The sequence below is a fragment of the Lepidothrix coronata genome, unplaced genomic scaffold (genome assembly GCF_001604755.1).
Source record: "Lepidothrix coronata isolate B3197 unplaced genomic scaffold, Lepidothrix_coronata-1.0 Scaffold1, whole genome shotgun sequence".
Taxonomy (NCBI): domain Eukaryota; kingdom Metazoa; phylum Chordata; class Aves; order Passeriformes; family Pipridae; genus Lepidothrix; species Lepidothrix coronata.
The window spans coordinates 10,163,799-10,178,702 of NW_016690181.1; the positions used below are offsets into that span (position 1 = coordinate 10,163,799).

At 48.6% G+C, this 14,904-nt stretch overlaps 1 protein-coding gene across 2 annotated transcripts in view; it reads right to left on the reverse strand.

Moving 5' to 3' along the window:
- The window catches only part of SLC25A22 (solute carrier family 25 member 22), a 51,062-nt gene that overhangs the window by 21,751 nt on the left and 14,407 nt on the right, over window positions 1-14,904 (reverse strand). Inside the window, exons 1-3 of one of the 2 annotated variants that reach the window (XM_017812430.1) lie at window positions 10,682-10,798; window positions 5,243-5,349; window positions 1,019-1,144 (exon numbers count right to left, since the gene is read on the reverse strand). In XM_017812430.1, coding sequence (XP_017667919.1) covers window positions 1,019-1,144; window positions 5,243-5,262 — 146 coding nt within the window. In that variant the 5' untranslated portion in view covers window positions 5,263-5,349; window positions 10,682-10,798. Of the gene's footprint in view, window positions 1-1,018; window positions 1,145-5,242; window positions 5,350-10,681; window positions 10,799-14,904 lie in introns of those variants that run through there. The other variant, XM_017812437.1, reaches the window with a different exon arrangement.

The window sequence follows — 14,904 nt, forward strand, 5'->3', positions numbered from 1 at the left end:
ATGCAATCTGCAGCAGGAGCAGAACACAACCAAAAGGAGAGGCAAGGCAAGATGGGAAGTTGCATCCTGCCAACAAGCCTGGGCACACAAACAATGCAGGGAGCAGAGAGCATGGCAACTATCAAGGGAAGCACCAGAGCCTACAGCCTAAGCTCATGCATCATTAAATGTCATCAGTTAGAGCAAGGAGGCACAGAGACTAAAACCATCAACATACAGAGCATTTTCTTCCTATCCCCACTCTGCCTCAAATTCTAAACAAAGTGGAAGGGAGACAGGACAGACCTCATCAGTCCCATCCCAGTCCCTTCTTCCCCCTCAATGACAGCAGTACTTTTGGAAAACTAAGGCCTGTGTCTGGTTCCTAGGATGAAGCATCTTGTGCTGTGTGGTGTGCATTCCCACAGCAGACACACAGCCCTATGAGTCCAACACAAACTCCAGGGGAATTTGGTGGGCTGGATATACTCATGCCTTCTTTTCCTACAGCCTGCAGCACTTGGGTTTTTTTTGGACACAGGACTGCTGGGGTAACCACAGCATGTGTCAACCTGTGATCCTTCAAAAGGTCCGCACACAGCAGTCTAGACTGGGAATGGAAGACTGCTTTGTCTTTTCAAAACTGACACAGCAAAGGAAGGATCTCCAATACCAGAGTGATGGAAATACAAGACAGGCAGAAATTCCCTCATGCGCCTGACTGCGGCTCAGCAGAGAACTGAACGGGACCCCCTGTGGTTTGGTCCTGAGCTCTGACAGCAGTGAACACTCTGCTCCCAAGCAAGGAATTCAAGCAGGTGTGCCCTCTGCAGAGATCTCATCTGCTCAGCTCAGCAGCCTCAATAGCTGCTCTATTTGGATTATCTCCTCAAGCACAGCTTGCTTCAGGATTGTCCCCTGGCTTTCCTGAGGACAGTCCAGTTCCTAGAAATGCTGAACTCACCTGAAAGAGGTAACAAAGAGGAAGGATTCCCTGCCAAAAGCCCCAAGGGATGTTGCCCATGCAGGTGGTACTCACAAGCTGGTGTACATCCGCTGGCCATTCTGCTGGTTCTGCAGGCGAGTTTTTGCCAGGTCAATGGGAAATACACAGGTGACCCCAATCAGCCCAGCTATCCCTCCATTGATCAGCTTGGCAGGTAGACTGTAAGAGGATGAGATAGACAGAAACAGATGTCTTAGCACTGGGTAACACCAGGGAAGGGAAAGAGGAAAGAACTGAGCTCTTTTGCATGACCAGAGTTAATACATCACTGTGAGAAAAGGCTGTCCCTCCCCGGCACGAAGGGAGCTCTGCCCCAAGGCAAAGCTTGGCTCCCGCTGTATAAACAGGGCAGGTGGGGAAAGCAGCACATACCATCAGGAACAACCACTGCTGAGTGGAGTGGAGCCAAACAGCTAGCCCACACACTGCTAAGAGCAAGGAAAAACCCCATTCCCCAGGACCCAAGGGTTTCTGTTGTCCCAACAGGAGAAAAGACAGAGTGTTGGACCATCTACCATGTGGACAGCCTTTAGTTAGGGCCGGATGGCATCTGAGCCAGCAGGTTTACTGACAAATGCTTTCCTGCACCACAATCAGATACGAAGCTAATGAGAGGTTCGTGACATGTCAGCTGCTACCATCATGTGGGAACGAGCCCGGCAGAAGCACCCAGCTGGCAGCCAAGGAGCAGACGGCTGCAACCACGGGAAACTGTTTCCAGACCCACCGCCCAGGGCGAGGGGAACACACACAAAGCAGTAGCCTCGCAAAACCGCTGGACTGGCAGCCTGCACGGCCGCAGATGTGGAGACGTGAGCTCATACCTCTTGGGGAAATCAAAACCTGGCTGGCTGCATGTGCTTCCAAAATGCATGGCTTTTTCCACTCGCCCTTGTGCTCCCACGGGGAATTCTTGCAAGTGGCACTGAGTGAAAGCCAGATCAGCTAAACACGAGTTCCCAGCAAATTCAATTAAGAAAAATGTCCTGCACTTATATGCTCAATAAACCACTGCACGCAGAGACAAAGGAAGCGTGTTTGAGTCAGCTCCCTCCAATAAAGCATAAGATATGGCTCCCTGAACACAGGATGTGTTGGATATTAAACTGAGGGGGCTGACAGCAGTCCTAGGTTGCAGATGACTGAGCCAGCAAGGCCTAGTCCTCCCACAGGGGGAACAGGCATGCTGCCTTTCATGACAGTGATGTGCTGCTCTGGATGGGGGACAGACTGCATTACCCTTTGGAAGCAGCAGTGGTGAAGCTGGCCATGGCATGGTGGGGTGAAGCCTTGCAAACAAGTTACCCCCCAACAGCACTGCAGAGCACTCTGCATCAAGGGGCAATTGCACAGTGGCCATGCTTGAGGAAAAGGCAGGATATGGAGCCTCAAGCTTTCAACTTGAGGTCTCCCTGAGGAAAGCAGACAAAAGAGGGGTGGAAAAAAAAATATAAGTCTTTGTCCACTAGTGCTAAGCTTGACCTTGACACCCCATGAATTTTCTTTCAGCCTCTGCTGTCCTGCAGCCAAAGCTCTTTCCTCCTCAACACCTGCACCAATATAACGCACACTGAGCCCCAGGGCTGGCACAGCTGGAAGAAGAGGTGCCAAGGACAGGCAGACAGATCTGAGCTCAGCCCACAACTCAAAACAAGACAGTGCTGAGATTAAATCAAGCACAGTGTGTTAGGAAAGCAGGCCCAAATCAGTGGATGAGCTCAGTGCAGGGCCAGGTTGCAAGATCTCACCATCTTGAGATTCTGTTGCCTCAGGGATCTTTGCGCCACACTCTGAGAAGGGAATAGATTTGCCTGCAAACTCCTACGCTCAACTTGTTCTCAGGACATGGGACAATTTCAAACAGTAAGCTTCACATCATGGAGCCCTCCTTATTTAACCCACAGTCACCCTGAAAAAGGAGGTTAGAGACCAGATAAAAGCATGTCAGGATAGAGGCACCATTGGGAAGGAAGGTATTTCAAGACAGGATCACCTCAGTCTCCCCAGATTCAGCTCTGAAGTCACTGCTGGCAGGTCACAGAGTGTGAGGCACAACGAGTGCCCCTTTCCATCCTCAGCACTGTCATCACTTCTCTCAGTGTCCCTGAAACACCCAGGGCAGGCCTCTCTCAACCTGTTCTAACAGTGAAATCATCACAGGCTTTATATCAGGTGGGAGTGAGACACAGACACAAAGATCTTACCTGCTGCTACTATAAGTGCAAGAGACTGCCCAGTTTCAGCATAGACCACAGCAATAAAGGGGAATAGTCTGATGCCTGAACAAGCCAAAAATTTAGGCAACGTGCACTGCAGAGGGCCTCTCCCTGTGTCTGTGCAGGAGAAACCCTTGCTCAACAACACTATCACACCTGAATCCAGCTATCCAGGTTCCCCCATGCACACTGCAGAGGAAGACTAGTACGGATGGACTATGGGGCAGTATCTGGTGAGACAATGAGATTACGTTCCACATGCACTGAAATACGATGCCCTTGATCTCACCTTGTACCAAACCTCTGCTGTTGATATTAGTCTTTTGCTATCAATCTTGTTCTACTAAGGAGTGAGAGATGCATGCTGCAAGGAGAGAGGTGTTTGGTAGACACTCTAAGCTTAAACAGATTTCCTTGGCTTGGCTCCCTGTGACTGCCGCAGACATGTGGTCACCTAGACTGGAGATGATCAAATCAGGAGAGATGAGGGATTTGAGGCACAGAGAATAACATGAGAGAAAGGCCACTGCACCTGAATAAAAAGCTTTCTCCCTTGTGACTAAGTCGTCTCACTTTTCACGTCAGCGCTCTCTGCTCTCTCATGGGATAAGAATACACTGTGCTTGGTCTCTCTGTCCTATTTAGCTTCTGAACAGCTACTGCCTCTCACTACCTACGTGTGCAGGGCTTAGTGAAACAGGGACAACACAGGCTAGCATGCAAATAAAGCCATTTGCTCGGTTTAACACAAGAAGGGATAGAAGGGCATCCCAGTTCTCCTCTCCTAGTGCTCCTCCTCAGCCCTTTTAACTAGTCCCAGTAGTTAACAAGCTGCTGTTCACACTGCCAAGAGCACATCGGAGGGGCCAAGAAACATCCGATAGGACGTGTCTCCTCTTCATTTAAAATACCAAGCTTCAAATGGCCACAGACATCTGGTCCTTTTGCTCTGCTGAGGCTATCAGGAACACACACCTGTCAGGCTCCATGGAGGTGAATCTCAGCGTGCCCTTCATGGTGTGCAAGAACATTACCAAGTGCACTCCAAAGGCAGTAGCCAATGACAGGCATACCTAGGCACATGAACACTTCACAATGCTGTCTTACTGTCAGCACAGCTCAGGACTGTTCACATTTGCAGCAGACAGGCATACAGGAAGATATCCTCACCATGGTAAGCATTAAGAAGGGCCAGCCCTCTTGCCTGCAGCATTCAGGCACTGCCAAGTCCTGGCCCTCTGTCACCAGGTTTCATTCACCCACTGACTCTGCCTGCCCTGAGTTGGTAACCTGGAAAAGCAGATGCTAGAAAAGCATCACAAAAAACCCCACAGGAATCCCACAGCATGTAGGAGTCACTTATCCAGGCAAGCACTTATCATAAGCAACAGAAAGTTAAAACTACATGCAAGATTGTGCAGATCCATCTGACACAGCTCTTAGGAAGCTAGAGGGCAAAACTGTCTTTCCCAAAAACACATCCCAATTCATTTCCAGGAAGGACTCAAATCAATCCTTTCCATATGCCAGGACTAATGCTCTAAAGTTCCTGCTGTGCACTTAAGTGTCACTAATCATTGTTGGTTCTTCATGTTCCTGCAATCACTCAAAGCACTGACTGGCTTTAAAAGGGTACAAGGCTGCACAAGGCTACGTGGACTTTGTAATTACAAGTGCTGCATCCTTGGGTGGTCAAGGAGCTGGCTTTGCTCCTTTGATGCCAGCAGCTGAAGTCAGCAGGTCAAGGTGACCTTTGAAAGAGGAAGCAAAAAGGAACACACTTGTGCAGAATATAAAGCAGAGGGCAGAAAGAAAAAGGCAATGAGAAAAAAGAACTGAAGAAAGCAGAGATGTGACATCATGGCAGAGAGAGAAAATAAGAGAAGGCTGAAAAAAAACAGATAAAGAAAGGAGCAGAGAAGAAATCAAAACTGTTTAAAGCTGGAAGAGATGATCAGGTGATTACCTCCAACCTCCTGTGTCAAAAACAGAAATAAGTTTGAAAGACAACCAACAACTCAAAAAATTTTTTAAAAGTTACCTGATCTGTTTATCAGCCATTTAATTCAAACTTGTTCTTGTTAAGAAATGAATCCGTTCCTTCAAATTGTTCTTTTCCAGTCACGTCTTTTTCACTTCAGTTTCTTCCTGGGAAAGGACAGAAAGACACCAAGGACACAAAGTTGAGACATTTACACTCTTCCTGAAGCTCAGGTGCTACTGGGCAGGCTGTAGGGTCAGGCCAGCTGAGGAACAAGTGACTTAAGGGAGCATCTGATCTCCTCAGAGAGGAGACTGAGCTCTAGAGGAAGCCTTACAAATGTGTGTGTGTATATAAATATACAGGGACATATGGAGGGAAGAGATGCCAGAATCATCAGGCTCTAGCAGCACGTGAGGAAGGGCAGCAGCCAGGCAGGGCACAAGCTCTGCCCAGCATCCAGGACAGCAGTGTCTGTCACTTCTCTCAAACTCTAAGGAGCGTTTCGCGCCATACCATATGGATCCCCAAACCACTGCAGGTCCAGCTACCCCAAAACAATCACATGTCATTACAAGACTTGTTCAGCACTTCCCTCCAACACATATGTGCTGTTTCTAATGGACAGTCTTCAAAAAGCTGCACTTCCAGAGGTTACTATCCTTCCTCTACTCCCGAGCCCAAACAGAGAGCCCCTGTTGAGTCTTGTGCCCACATTGTCTTTTAAGAGTGTCTGTCCCTCCTCAAGCTATTGATGTGACTTTGCCCTTTGGCCCACTCCTTTCAGCTCAGCTGTGTTGGCACAGCACTGAAGCTTCAAGACTGCAGGAACCAGCTTTCTCTAAGACTCCTAACTGCTCCTGTTTAATGAGAGCTGGTAGAAGTTGCCACACAAAGAAATCTGGGCACCGGAGAAAATTTCAGAAGCAGCCACAGCTTTCAGCTTTCTGGAGACATCCTTGCCTCCTCACCTCCAGCCTGGGAATCAGATGCCCTATGCTTTCAGCGGGTATATCAGCAGCACTCAGCCAATTTCTTCCCTCTTGCCTTCTACCTGTCACCTCAATGGTGAGCCAGAAGCAGAGGACATACCTTTGCCCATTGCCTCTGGAATGAAATTTGCCCCTTAACTGCAAACTTCCTAAGCCATGCAGAATCTCACATCCAACAAGGTGACACAGGCTGACGTTTCTGCTCTGAAGATACAGCTTGAGTCCCAGAGCATTCCTGAGAATAAGAGGCCTCTGAAAGTGTAAAGAGCTAGTGATTGTGCAAACAAGTACGGGAAGGAGTTCAGCACTGACCTGCTCCCCCTCCCTATGACATCAAATGCCAAGGATAGGACAGTATGAAACCATTTGTACACTCTCACTCTTGGACAACATGAGACTGAAACTGCCTTTTCTGAAGTCCCACGTTCAACTAAAGCTGTGAGAGACCAGCATACGGAGCTCACTAAGGAAATGAGCTCCTCTTCAAAACACTGCACACAAACCTCACCCTCTGCACTACAGTGTTAAATCTTCTGTGACCCCTCTTCAGAGAATTTACCTGATCTCAACTTATCTATGGACACAGACCTTAAAAATCTCCAGATCAGCTAAGTCTGTGCTTTCCGAGTGAAAATCACTTACATCTTTCATGTGCTTTCATATGCACATCCACGAGAGCAGTTTGGTTTAGGTTAATCTAATTTTCTATCAGTTTAACCAGAATAAGATCAAAATATAAAAATATAGGCAGATCAGTTGTTGAAAGCCTGTAACCCTGGCATAAACAAGCCCTGAGCCACAAAAACTCATGACACATGGTAATGTCTACACCCTCAATAGGATATTTGTGTTTATTGAGGCAGCTCTGACAAAATATATGTACTGAGTGGTACTGATAGCCTGCACCAAACTGGGAAAACTTCCCCCTTGTTGCCCCTGCTGCACCCTTTCCTGTAGAGAGGCATTCAGGAAGCCAGGCACCCATCACAAAGGGCATCACTAAGAAAAGACAGCAAGGCTGACAATATTCACCACTGCCAGGTAGCCAAAGAGTGAGAGACCAATATGGACACACAAATGTATCACAGGGCTGTTTCTTACCTGATGACACAAGTAGGGCGATGGAGTCCCTCTGAACCAAGAGGGACTTGGGAGAGCTGAGTTTAGCTCTCTCTTCCCTTTTTTGTCTTGACTTTTGGCTTCAGCTGTCTACCTGCCTAGGAACTACAGAGCCCTTCCCAGCTGTCTGATCCAGCCGGAAAACTGCTCCTGCTTCCCACCAGGGAACAGACACTCCTGCTGCAGCTGCACAGCAAGACAGGGTAAAAACAACCTTCCTGGGTTTAAAACTGGGCAAAGTTACAAGTTTCCTCGGTGCTGGCTGTACAGCCAGCAAATACCAGGACTAGTATCATCTCCCCTAACAAAAGCCACTCAACTCGTGGATGACCAACTGGAAGTGAACAATGTGATCATTTTACAGCAGACACCAGCACTTGATAATTGTTTAAACAGCACCTGGCACAGCAGAGGTCTTTACGTCTGTGGAGAGGGGATTTTAATGAATTAAGGGATTTTAATGCACTGAAGTGGAAAGCTTATTTGAACTCTGTTTGTTTAAACAGAGCTCAAACGAATGACCATTTGCAAAACAAACCCAAAGTCACTGCAAACTTTTATCTGAGCACTTTGCTGTAATCTACAGAACTCCCTAAGTCCTTTAAAAGCTGGTGAATGATGAAGCCCCCAGCACCTTGTCCAGGGAGTTTCTGTAGAGAGCCAGACCCCAGTCGCTTCCAGGGCAAGAAAATAGCTGCTACAGTCCTGCAGTCTAAGAGGTGGAAAACCAGATTGGAAGAGAATGCCAGTGATTTTATAGGACATTTAAAAAACAAATTCAGAACAACTTTATACATTTAACCTAGAAAGAAAAGAGATTAAATAACAACCCAAGTATATCTCCCCAAAACCACAGTGCTTTAAGGAGCCAAAAGCTGCAAATAAAAGCAGGCAAGCATCTGCAGCCAAGCAAGGATGTAGCTCCAAGGCTTCCTATAGGAGCAGCCAAGCAAGGATGTAGCTCCAAGGCTTCCTATAATAGGAGCAGGGTCAGGGAGCAAGGCTTGCATCTTCCTAGGAAATCTCCCACCAGCACCTGCACTGGGGCAGCAGACAAGCCAGCAACACCAAAAAGCTGCTGATGCCTCAGAAAGGCTTTATATGGTTAAACTTCATGGCCAGGTGGACAATGGCACTCACAGTTGGAACTGGGAATCTGCATGGCACAAGGAGCTGAGGAGCTGTGAGGAAAATGGTAGGGGTGGGCAGGGCAAACGAAAGCCACCAGAGTCTCACCTAAAAGCCAAAAAGGCTGAGCAGCCATCACAGAAGGGGGATCCTAAGTTAAACATCCCATAATTAACAGTGAGAACTGCATGGGCGTATTTCCTTCCTAGAGTGCTGTTAACACAGCTAGGCATGGATTAATGCCCCATTACTTGCACACCAGGACATCCCTTTTACATTTATTAAAATGATAGAGCAAATTAGTTTCAGAGCCACACACACACCGCAGCAGAGGGAATCATCTCCGTGCTAGGCAGAGAAGCGGTGCAAACAGCCCAAAGCTCACACTGACACATGTAAATAGCCCAGGAGCCTCCTCAACCCTGCCTCTCCCTTTTCTCACCTCCCAAAAGCCAGCTCCAGACAGTGACAGAGCAGCCAGAGTGGGATACCACAAGGCAACCCTGGCAAACTCTGGATGTATCTGGTCCTCACAGTCTAAGCCACTGGCAAAGCAGTGCTGTTTTTTGCCCCTGCCTTGCCAAACACCACATACACTACTCACACAGTAAGGGTTTCTTGAGGCCAACCTTTGCATCTGCTCTCCTGACCAGCCTGGGACATGGGGTTTAACTCTGAATCTTTGGTTCTCGCCTTATCATGTGAGGGAAAAGTGCTTACCAGAGAATCATAGCCCAGCGTGGGGCATGGAGGGGAACACACAGACCTCATCTTGTCTCGTACCATGTGTCACACTAGTAAGCTTGGACTGGAGATACAGGCACCCAACATCTCCTCAAGCCAAGACATCACAGGAGAAGGAACAGGGTAAGCCTACTCAAACCTCTTTGACCATGTTCACTGCATTTAGTGCCACCACACTGCCCTGTGGATGTGGGTTGCCACCTCTACCCCCAGATGCCACTGCTCTACCCACTCTGACCTGAGTACAGCACTTTCCTTCTCCTACTCTTCCCCTGACAGGCTGCCAGAGCCACTGCTGGCATCCTCCAAGATAGCTACAGACTCCCAGTCCACCAGCTACCCCAGTCCTGCCAGCAGCACCCTGCAGCCCTCCCAGAAGCCAGCTCTTTGCTTCTGCCCTCTGCCAGCCCTCCCATTTCCAAGCTTTCTGCTCCCCAGCAGCTCCACTGCAGGTGAGCACATCCTCTCAGGCGCAGAATGCTGGACACGCCGATTTGTCTGAGCACACACAGGCTGACGTCTTGACAGAACACCTTTAGCAAACGTCAGCGGGTGCTGTGGCTGAAGAAAGCAAACCAGTCTTCTCCCTACACTTAAACGTGTTCCCATCCCTGATTTCATGCCAGCACAAACATTTGTGCAGAGCAGTCAGGCAAGAATGAGATAGAACTGGAGGCCAGCACACACTGGGAGCTGTCACTGAAAGCAAATGTCCAAACTACAACCTTGACTTGAGAATAAATAGCAAAAGGGGAAGCCAGGACTCCCTTCCACATACTTTGATTTGTCTGGAGAGCAGGAAAACTCAGGGACCAGTGAGAGAAGCTGATGTCAAGAAACAGGGCTCAGAGGGTGAGAGGAGGGAGCAAAGCCATGCCAGCATCCACTGTGTCAAGAGGACATAGCCACGCAACTGCTCATAGTCAGAGAAGGTGGGGGAAGCAATCAGCAACAAATACCCACTGGGAGAGGAGAAACTCTCTGGAATCAGCACAACACTTTCCTTCTCAGAGCAAAGGTGCGGACACTCTGCCCAATTTTGCTAATGACTGAAGCAAAGCGGCCATCGCAATGATTAAGGTTTAAAGAGTGCAAAATGAAGCTGCAAATATTTCCTGAGAGAAGCTGCTTTCTAGATGTGTGACAGGAACAGAGCGCACGGAGGAGTCGGTACCAGGAAATCTCACCTGGGGAGAAGCTGTCAACTTGGCTCTATGCTGCTCAGAACATTTTGGGATAAAGAGGTTGGAGGGAATTGGTGTCAGTTCTCTGCAGTTCACTTGCCTTTAGGCACTTGAAAGCAGGCATAAATTTCCTTGCAGGATCAGGCAAGGCATTAGTCCTCAAGAAAACAAAGCAGCTCTCGAACACGAACACGCTGGTGGATGCTCCCCACCCTCACAGCCTGTCCCCTCTCCAGCTGTGCAGGGGCACAGTGCAGCCCCTTTGTACCATTCTGCCACCAGACACAAGCCCTGGGGCTGCAGACGCAAACTCACCTGCCTCACAAACTCACCTGCCTTGTGGTCAGCGCTCAACTGTCCCCATACCACCCTGAGCTTTGAAAGCACCAAGTCCAGCCAGTGGAGTTTTCCCCCTTGCCTCAGATGATAAAAGGCCAAAGTCCCCATGGGGAGGTGCCATGCCAGCCGCCTGCACCATTGGCTGTTCACACCTCTCCCTTCCATGGGAACAGGCTCAGTGGCACAGTGCCCACGCAGCTTGCAAGAAACAGGGATGCCAAGCCCCAGCATGGAGGAAACTCCTTCCTGACAGCCCCCCACAAGAACCCTCAGCTCCCACAGTCCCTTCCATCCTCCACAACCTGTCTTGTGTGGCTTCCCTCCAGTTGTTCAGGATGGGTGTCCCCCCTCCACCCCCTCCTATCGCCATGAAAACAGTCAGGCTGGCACTCTTGCAAAACCGCAGGCAAACTCTGCCCCCATATCCAGCCTCCACTCTCCTTGCATGCTGGGCTCAGTCTGGGGAGCCTTACCTTCTTCATACTGTGAGACCCTGTGAGGAGAGAATACCTCAAACCATCTCCCCCGTGCCACAAAGAAACAGACAAGTTCCCTGGCTGAGGGCATGTTATAGAGATGTTTGGCTTTGCAAACACAGGCGGTGGCAGTACAGATTTACCTGGATGCCCACAGAGGGGAAAAAGAGGAACAAAACTCCTGATCAGCAGTAAAGGCTCCTGAGCCCTCTCTCATCCCAGCTCCATCACTGACTTGCTCTTCACCTTCAGACAGGATTTCCAACCACAGTTGGTAGCCTGAGAAACACCCTGTGCCTATGACTACATTCTGGCTTAGGAAAAAAAACAAGCCTTGAACAAAAATAGTCCAGTGTCTTAGCATACATATTTACCCACCACATCTTTTACCCATGCAAACCAATGTAGTCACCCATAAAGTTGCAAGGAGAGGAGTCACAACAGGACCATGCTAGAATGTCACAGGGGACAATCCTGCAAGCCCCTCAGACTACGGCAATGTCCTGTATTCTGATACTGCAAGAGATCCACACAACAGCAGTCAAGAAGACAAAACTGGCTTTGAAAATGCAGCCACCTTCCTCACTCTCCAAAGAGGGAGAGGGCTCAGCACTCAAGAGCTTCTTTTGAGCTGGCAGAACCAACCCTCCTATCTCAGGGACAAAAGTCCCACTGTGTGCCAGAGGCAGCTCTCTCTCTCTCCAGATTTACCTGCTGCCATCAGTCACCAGATCACCTCAATGCAAAGCAAAAGAGTTACCAAAAACATCAGGCAGACACTCAGTTGCTTCTAGCAACTGTCCCTCTGTCTGCCTGGGCTCAGCCACACTAGGAAAAGCCAACATAGCTGCTGACTCCAAAGCAAGGATTGAAGTGAGTGGAGTGGCAGGTATTACTGGAAAGCAAGAGGACAAAAGAGCAGGGAAGTAGGTGGGGATGCTCTTGCCTCCAGGCAGTAGGAGCAGAAGAAACACACCCAGTTTTCCTACTCCCCTTTTCCTTTGGGCTCTCCATACCGCTGGAAGAATTGCCTGGTCCCCCACTCCCAGTAGAGCATCGTGCAACTTTGGCCTGCTTTGCCGAGAAATGTTTTACAGTAAGTCAAGACAACAAGCACCTGCTGTTGCCTCTGTGAGAGCAAAGACTTGGAGAAAGGCCTCCAAAAAGCACTGTGGGCAGCAAGAGAAGTGCCTTCCTGATCTGGAGAGCTTCTCCAGGCCAAAAAACAGCAACTTGCTTAGATTAGAGCAGAAGCCATTTGCCCTATTACTTCACAAGGGGAGTCCCATGGAGGCCTCTTCTTGCACCAGCATGATCTCTCTCCTAAACGAGTTTCCTACCCCTCAGATCTACTCCAGGACAGCTCAGGAAACAGATACTAGTTTCATAGGTGCTAGCACCAGCTCACACTCCAGTTACCAGGTCACATCCCACTTTGGCTGGGCAGAAAAGTTTGCAAAGGGCAACTGCTCAATGTGAAGCCATCTGCCAAGACAGAAAGACTTGAGAAGCAGGCCTGTGCTGATCTGGAACAAACACCAGGTATACCCTTTGACTTTGTGTGTCTTGAGAAACTGCCCTGGATGGAGAGATGGAAAGCTGACCTCATCTTGAAGCTGAGCTTGGTATCAGTACTGCAGCACACCAAAAGGCCCCGGTGCGTATCTGGGACCTGTTATTTTAGTGGCTGCACTGACCTTCAGTCCTGGATGCAAGGACTGAACTGCAAGATGTGATGAGTAAGAACAGCTGTTAGGTGAAGTGACTCACCCAGGGTTCACGTGAGAAGTCTTGCTATCCAAGATATTGGAGCTGCCAAGTTGAAGGAACTGGAGGGAAGGTTTCAGCAGGACAAATAAGCTTGCAGTCATCTTACTAAGAACACATGGAGTCATTAAAACACTCTCTGAAGGCAGTGCAAGAGAGAGACAAGAGGTCTAAAAGTCATCAAAGAACCCCTGGCAACACTCAGGGGGAGGCAAAGGAAACCCATGGGAGATGTTGGTGCTCTTCCCATTTCAACCTGCCTCCTCTCCAAGTTCTCAAAAAGGCAATTGGGTCTAGTGGATGAGTCTCAAGAGACCTGGCTCCTCTGCGCCACACAAATGCCACATCAAGTATGCTACAGCCCTGCTGCCCTGTCATTCCTCTGAACATTTACAACACAAGTAAATAGCCTCTAAATTTAGGACAACTATTCATGCTCAAAGGCAAACTCAGTCTTGGAGTAGGTGCCAGAAGGCCAAAAACCCTTTCCATTCCTGTTATCATAAAATCTTCAGTGATGCAGTGATAAGAATTCAGGGCATGGCCACAGCAAAAATTCAGGCTCAGCACGTTGCTTGAAAATAGTGGTGAGTTCCAATCTTTGGTCTGTAGAGACCTGCAAGTCCCTCCACCAGTTCAAAGGGATCCGTAAAAAGTACCTACACAAGTAATACATAAAATGATTATTTAAATTAAGATTATAATGAGTGAAGTTATTTTGCATCTGAAGAGCCAACAAGTGGAAGCACAAGATAACTGAGAGATAGGAAAATTGCCTGCACATGATCATGCTGGTGTACAAGCAAGTGCAGCTTGAACATTACTGGACAACATAAGTGGGTTTATTGCCAGCAATGCCCCTTTACAAGTGCCATGTAAAGACACTACATGATTGAGAAATCATGTAGTCACATGTTGAACTGGTGTGATTCTAAATATTTTTAAATCCACCTTCCTCTGGATCTGTTCTCTGTACCAGTTTTTAAGAAATTACAGCTTCAGAGAAATGCAGCATTAGCTGAAGAAAAAGGACAGCTTCACTGAGCACTTGGGAGTCTGGCAGATGGGAGATAGAGCTGGGAGAACAACTAAGAGCTTATATATGGCATTCCTCTTCAATAATCTGTGGTGGTCAAGGCAGAGCCAGCTGACGGTGACAGACAGACCAACCCTTTGATCTGGAAGGACATACCATGGAGAAACTAAATGGTGCAAATCCCTCACTTGGGTGCTCTGCCAAGAGACCAATAGAGTAGAAAAAAGTTCCCTCCTCCCAATTTAAAATTATCACCATGTACAAAACAGTAATTAAAAACAATCAACCAAGAAGCCCAAGGGAAAGCAAGGGTCGGGTTCTAGCTCACTCAGTAGGAATGAGGTAGAGCACTGAGCTGAGGTCCTGAGGCATGAAAGGGACCATTCATTCCCCATCAGCAGCAAAACCAGGGCTCTTGGCTCTCAACTTTCTCCTCTGAAAGAAAGGGGTGCGAGTGGTCTTGTTGGGAGAAATAAGCATCTTTTCAGGCCAAATTGCATCAGTACCTCACCAGAGCAACACAACCAACCATAGAGTTGTTCCTGCTAGATGCCTTGAGGTGTGTAGTCCTGGGATGGTGCCGGCTCACTGTGGCCAAACCCAAGGCTGCCAGAGGGGAAGGACTGACAGCTCAGGTCAGTGTTGTGCCCACTGTGGACTCTGTGCTGAGACCTGGCAGCCCTGCCCTGGGAATCACATGGGGTGTGTAGGATGCATGTGATGCTATTCTAGGCCTTCAAGACACTGATGATGGCCCTAAGTCGAGGAGCTTGGTGGCAGCTGTGTCAACGACCGACATCTATGGATGACCATCACCTTCATGTCACAAGATGAGTATGTTTTTTCTCAGAACACTGCATGCAGCTCTAGAAGACTTTTCTTCTTGAAAGTCCATTGCCCTTCTCTGGACACCAGCACTTCAATGTCCTTCTTTCAG